Source organism: Lathyrus oleraceus, chromosome 5 (assembly GCF_024323335.1).
Source record: "Lathyrus oleraceus cultivar Zhongwan6 chromosome 5, CAAS_Psat_ZW6_1.0, whole genome shotgun sequence".
In the NCBI taxonomy this organism is placed as follows: Eukaryota; Viridiplantae; Streptophyta; class Magnoliopsida; order Fabales; family Fabaceae; genus Lathyrus; species Lathyrus oleraceus.
In genome coordinates, this window is record NC_066583.1 from 24,252,738 (window position 1) to 24,259,453 (window position 6,716).

Here is a 6,716-nt window from a genome sequence, read left to right on the forward strand (position 1 = left end):
CTATTTAATTATTTTATTTATTTTTTCTATTAAAATATGTATCCTTGATAGGTTTAAGATCACTTAATTTATATATCTTTTATATATATATATATATATATATATATATATATATATATATATATATATATATATATATATATATATATATATATATATATATATATATATATTAACTATCATTTTAAATATTTTTTAAACAATTTTTATTAAAATATATTTCTTAATCACAATTATATAATTTTTATTTTATATTTATTTTATATTTTATTAACTTTGATCGACACATTCACATGTATCTTTTATTAGTTAAAAAAAACAAAATAAAAGATGAAGGAAAAAGACGAGAGATATGTAAAAGATTATAATAAATTAGAATTTTAAAAATGATTTAATGGTGATGCATTGATAGGGTAAAAAATCTATAGAAAAATATTATTTTATCATGTTATACAAGTATTTTAAAATTTTTAATTTGACTTGACGGAATATATGGTTAGTTGATCTTGTAAAATAAAGTTGCACTATTAATGCTTCATCTCTTTTCTCTTTTAAAAAATAAATAATTTTTTATAAATGTTATATTTGGTAATATTTCATTAAATCTTTTGAAAAAACTAGAAAAAATCAATTTATTAAACAATGTATGACAATTAAATAATTTTAACAATCCGTATTTACATAGTTCCATTTAATTGGGCATTGTTGTCTTCGCGAGTTCTAAGAATCCACTCTCATCCCTGTCTTTGAAGTGGGAAGCAGAACAACCCCTTACAACTTGGAAATTCCAAACTGAACTCCGATACAAACCATAAACAACACTTCACAGAAACGATTTCGTCCTATATACCTTACTTTATCATCATGTATTTGTTGACAGCGAAACCCTCCTTCAGACCTCAATTGACACTATCATCTTCTTCTTCTTCAACTTCTACTTCGTTATCTTCAATTTCTCGATTTTCCGTCCCAACTCGTTCACCTTCATCAATCACCTTTCCGAGAAATTCAAACCATAATGGAAGACTTAGTTTCAGAGTTGAATCATCCAAAAATGACTCTCCCAATTCCGCTAGTGCCGGCGACTCCAAATCCCCTAACGGCACTCTGGTAACGATTCATTCTCTTCTTTTTTTCAGAAAATTAACCTAATTAATAATATTTTGTAGTGTTATATATTATTAATTATCATCAATTAAGTTTCTTCAACATTAAATTTATTTGAAGTAGGATAGGATATATATAGTACTCTAATTGTTCAAGTAAAAAAGTGTATATGTTTCTGTTTATCTATATGATTGTGTTCCTGATTAGTGATTAATTATACGTTTTGAAATTACTAGTCAAAGAGCAGGAGAGAAATCTTACTGGAATATGTCAAGAACGTGCAGCCGGAATTTATGGAATTGTTTGTGAAAAGAGCGCCTCAACCGGTAATGTGCTATCCTGTTATGAAAATTAGTGAAACCGTTAATTGATTGTCGTGTACAAATGGCTATTGGTTTCTTCATGCAATACTGAATGGGATTTGTTTTGGTGGTTAGGTTGTGGATGCAATGCGACAAACTGTGACGAATATGATTGGAACACTGCCTCCTCAATTTTTTTCTATAACAGTTACCACTGTAAGATTATGAGTTTTTTTCTACCTTCTTGACTAGTGTTACTGTCCTTTTATGATTTAATGATAAGCAATTTCTACAAGCTGGTTATGTTTGGGTGGAATGGTATATCCTAGTTTCTTGGCTGCTCTGGTGAAATTATACTTATCACGTATTACCTATTGTTATTTCGGTTACTCTCAATTCCAGACCCTTTTGTATAAGAAAAACGAAGGAAAAAAAAGTGTTAAAAAGATTTTAATTTTTATACACTATCACTGTGACTGTTAGTCTATCTATTACAACTATTCATAAGTGCTACTTTAGAGGTGGTAAAAGTAAAACTCAGGACGATTGTAATTTTACACGGTAGGTGCGTGTGAATTAAATCTCGCCAAAAAGGGTTTTGTGCATAGTGGGCCAGTAACAAAAGTGTTAAGATTTCCGGCAACAGTATGTACTAGCAGAAGGGACTGGGCATTGATGCGATTGTAGGTTGGGCCGAGTTAGGCTTTGCCAAGCTTGAGTCTGTCCTATTAAAAATTCCAAAGCCTAAGTCTAGTCTGTAGTTTATCATAAGCTTTTTAGGCTTGAGCCTAGCCTTTTCGAGGCCTGATTGACCTACTAGCCTACTTAAAAACCTATTTCATTTGAACATTTGTAAATAAGCCATTTAACTAATGTTAAATAGGCTAACAAATTAAAAGATCAATGAGACCAAATGTTTGTTTTCATTGACTCATTCGAGTTTATCTATTAGCATAAATTTTGTGATAATATTTGTTTAAGAGAACTTATGAAAACAACTTATGACAACATTTTATGACATTGTTCATAAGGGTTTTTCAACTTATTTTCATAAGTTTTTTAAAGATAACTAAGCTTTATTTTTGTAATTTAATTCTAAGTACAAAATACAGTATAATAATAATAATAAATTATTTATGTTTATTTAAATAGGTCGGTCTGATAGGCTGAAAAAGCTTTTTTTTTGCCCATGGCCTAACCTTTTTAGCTAAATAGGCTTATAAAAAAGCCCAAGCCTTTTCTATTTAAAAAAAAAAAACTGGCCCGGGTCTGTGTAGGCTAGGCCGTAGGCCCCTGTTTGTTGGTCTGACCTATTCCCACCCCTAGGCACGTGAGAGCTTGTTTAGGGCTGGGTCTTGTGGTGTGGATCCACTTGTTAATCATGGTTTTAAATTGCCTCAACCAGACCTTGATACCATGTTGATTGAGAGAAAACAGATGCATGATATTGTGAAACTGCATGTTTTAACTACCCAACAGAGTCAAATTTATATAGTCTCAAAGCAATAAATATGGGAGATATTATTCTTATTACATGATATGATACAATATATGATATGCCTATATACAATAAAAATCCTAAATAATAAAAACAATCGTAATTCGTAATATATTTTTAACAGATGCTAATGACTTTCCTGCTGGTGGATGAGTGACAGTTTTAGCAGTAAATGGTATTATTGGTAAAGCAACATTAAGCCATGTAGCTGGGTTGAATTGCAGTTCTTCCTTTTTGTTTTATATTTTCTCCATGCTTCTTACTTATTTTAGTGGGAACTATTTGGATTTTTGTTCAGGTAGCTGAGAACCTTGCACAACTTATGTACAGTGTCATGATGACTGGATACATGTTTAGAAATGCACAATACCGTTTGGAACTGCAAGAAAGTTTGGAACAAGTTGCCCTTCCTGATCTGCAAGATAAAAAGGTACACCACTTATCTTCCTTGTCTTTTCGGGATTACGTGGTGGAGAAGTTAGTGACGTGTTTGGATCACTCTAAGGGTGTGTAACACTAATTCTGATGGTCAGATGACTTATTCCTAGTTTCTATCCTTTACTACCCTTAACTATTTAGAATATAACATAGAAAAAGAAAAAGAAATAGTATAGGACTTTCTTTCGTGTGGCGTCGGCTAAGCAGCCTAGCGGAAAAGAAAAAAATTGTTGTTGAGTAGATCAAGTCAGGCCTAGGAATGAAGAGTATTAAGTCTTGAAATTTTGGTTTTCAAAAAGCTTTTTTGCTGGCTAAATGACCTTGACATTTTCATTTGGAGAATTACTTCATGATTTAGGACACCAAGTAAATGCCGTGTCTGTGCATTTTCTAATTTACACTCAAAATGTTGCAGGATGTTCCAGACTATGCTCCTGGGACGCAAAAGAATGTTTCAGGTGAAGTCATTCGGTGGAACAACATTTCTGGGCCTGAAAGAATGGATGCTAAAAAGTACATTGAAATACTTGAAGCAGAGATTGAGGAGCTGAATCGTCAAGTTGGAAGACAGTCTAATAATGCACAAAATGAACTATTGGAATTCCTAAAATCTCTTGAGCCTCGAAATTTGAAGGTTGATTCTACTTTTCTTTGTCGTTATACAATACTTTTTTGCTTCTTTCCAGCTGATGCGTTCTGTCTGTTTAACATACACTTCTCTATGCTGACCTGTAGTGTATCTTTTATTGGGGTTAATTCTGAAAATATGGGCTAATGCAAAATTTAATATCTGATGAGTATGATTTTTTGAAATTGATGAACTTGAACCAGTATTTTGAATATCGGGAATTGCATTTCTATTTAGCGCTTGGTATTAGTATGGTGTTGCTGTACTCACTCACCACAATTATTTATCTGCTGTTGTTAATTTACTAGCATAGGCCACTCTACAGGCTGTGGTATATTCTTCTATAACTTTGACTTAACATCACATCCGAATAATTAAACTAAATCACTTCAGTCTTCAAGTTTTACTCTCATTTTGTGCGATTAGAATCTATTATGTGCCATAGTAACCCTTTTTTCATGTAGGACTTAACTAGTAGTGCTGGGGAGGACGTTGTGTTTGCAATGAATACATTCATAAAGCGCCTGCTGGCTGTTGCAGATCCTAGTCAAATGAAGGTTTGTCTCAATATCTCTAGTTCCTAATATGTTTTTTTCCATGTCCCATTATTAAAGACTTCATTCCATCTTGCCCATCAGCCCATGTCCATTGTCAAAGTCGTCCTTTTCAAATTATGATTGCCTTGCTCGCACTTATTATTTTGGTTAATTTTGAATTTAATTTTAGAATCATTTTCTTTTTATGGTCTGTGTGTGTTTAGTGTTTAACTTGGATTATATAACTCACTGCGTGTTGTTGTTTTGAGTACTTAAGACTGAACTTTTATTACCTGATCGGAAAATTGATCTGTCACACACATTTGACTGAAACAGTTAATCATTTCTGAACTAACATATCACTTTAAATAAAGGGTTTTTTGTACCTTTTTTAGTTCCGACTTTGAATAACTGAACTTATAACTTGCTCTATAACTATGTGAACTAAGTTTAAAGCATACATGACAGAGGTAAGATTTCTTGTGTCTTGCCTGATAAATTAGTTGTGACATACTGATAGGAACTGTAACCTTTTACTTAATGAATTGCAAACCTCCCGAGGGTTTGCAGCAGTCTGCCCCCTTCCAATGCTCAATTGCCCTTACCATCTCAGTTGACAAGATTCCCTCACTCGAATTCTTTCCTCTTATTAATATAATCGTAGTAACCCTTTAACTTACTAAAGAGCTTATCTCATATAGACATTATAGGTAAATTAGATTTGTATTTATGTGAACTAAGGCAAGCACTACTACTAGATTTTTTTCAAATTAATTCACGAGTTTGATGTGGTTAACAGCTTTCTCTTTTTGCTTGCTATTACTTTATCATTTCTGATCTTTGTTTAACTTTTCAATTCTGAATTTTATAGACTAGCGTGACAGAGACTAGTGCGCCTGAACTTGCCAAACTGCTTTATTGGTTGATGGTGGTCGGGTACAGCATTCGCAACATTGAAGTTCGGTATGACATGGAAAGAGTACTCGGAACTCCTCCAAAGCTGGCTGAATTGCCGCCGGGTGAAATTGTTTAAGCAGCCTTAATGAAGTCGGTAATCGAATTACTGTTTTTCCCCAAGTTGGAACCAAGTGCCTTAATTAGATTTTGCACTTTTTTATTGATTGGCTGAAGGCTTGGTGACATAAAGGACAGGGCTTCATTTTTAGAGTTCCGGAACTATTGGTTTCCTAATAGTTCATGTGATGGATCATCTTTTTTTCTTCCTCTTGGTAGAATGGAACTTTTCTTCCAAGTTATACTGACATGATATCGAAGTTAATTCTTGAAGACGCATTATCCTTTGATTTATATGTAACTTCTTTGACAGCCTAAAACTATGGTGAATTATTTAAATACAGAAAAGATTGTTGGTTCGTTTTATAGCAGCTTGTTTCATGGTTGGGAAATTCATAGTAAATTGCTCTTCCACAAAAGCATTTATTCCACTTCCTTTGTTTGGGAAAAGAATGGTATGGAAGATGTTTAGAAAGAGTCGTAATCAACGTCACTTTTATTTTCTGCAAAACATGTTTTCCATTGTTGGGTTGGATTTATCTGTATAGATTTTACATCAACTTTTGATTTTCCACAAATTCTTAGAATATTTTCTATTTCTCAAAAGAAATAAAAGTATCAGAAAATGATTTTTGTTTTTCAAATGGAATATATCTTTATGGAAGGACTCACTAGTAAGTGGTTTTTCATCACTTTTATTAATCGTTTTACTTCATATTCATGACCTTCAAAGGCGCATTAGTCAGAGAATATTCTGATAGAGCAAGAGCCCGCTTACCAATTCAACTATGTAAAATTGGTTTGGATAACATATGTTTAATGACATCGAAATGCATAGAGACATAATCATCAATTGACTTTATATAATGTTTTAATTTTGTACAAAAGAAATACAAACATATGCACAACTTTTCAACAAGGCTATACCTAGTCTTTGCATCATTCGGTACTCGACAAAGGTAATAAATGGCTTGTTCGACACCATTATCATCCTCTTGGACTAACATGCTCCCCATGGTCGAGTCTGATGCAGAAATCTACAATCTCATGCTCCTATCTCTAAAATGTGGAGATAAGATCGGGGGATACATCAAATATTCCTTGATCTCATCAAAGCCCTTTAATGTTCTTGTTGCCATTCGAACCCTTCTTTCTTCATCTGAAGTAACGGCGAAAACGCTTGCGTCTTTCCA

At 32.8% G+C, this 6,716-nt stretch overlaps 1 protein-coding gene across 1 annotated transcript; it reads left to right on the top strand.

Annotated features, from left to right (window-relative positions):
* Positions 1-648: 648 nt before the first annotated feature.
* Positions 649-5,889, top strand: LOC127084357 (uncharacterized). Its single transcript, XM_051024786.1, has 7 exons — positions 649-1,110; positions 1,344-1,433; positions 1,545-1,625; positions 3,206-3,337; positions 3,761-3,979; positions 4,438-4,530; positions 5,381-5,889. The coding sequence occupies exons 1-7, from the start codon at positions 865-867 to the stop codon at positions 5,540-5,542; spliced, it is 1,023 nt and encodes a 340-aa protein (XP_050880743.1). The 5' UTR covers positions 649-864; the 3' UTR covers positions 5,543-5,889.
* The last annotated feature ends 827 nt before the right edge of the window (positions 5,890-6,716 follow it).

Bases quoted from the DNA above. Each gene is read 5' to 3' on its own strand.
- LOC127084357 (XM_051024786.1), top strand. From the start codon at position 865: ATGTATTTGTTGACAGCGAAACCCTCCTTCAGACCTCAATTGACACTA. The intron at 1,434-1,544 runs GTAATGTGCTAT...TTTGGTGGTTAG, and splicing joins TGAAAAGAGCGCCTCAACCG to GTTGTGGATGCAATGCGACA. The intron at 3,338-3,760 runs GTACACCACTTA...AAAATGTTGCAG, and splicing joins CTGATCTGCAAGATAAAAAG to GATGTTCCAGACTATGCTCC.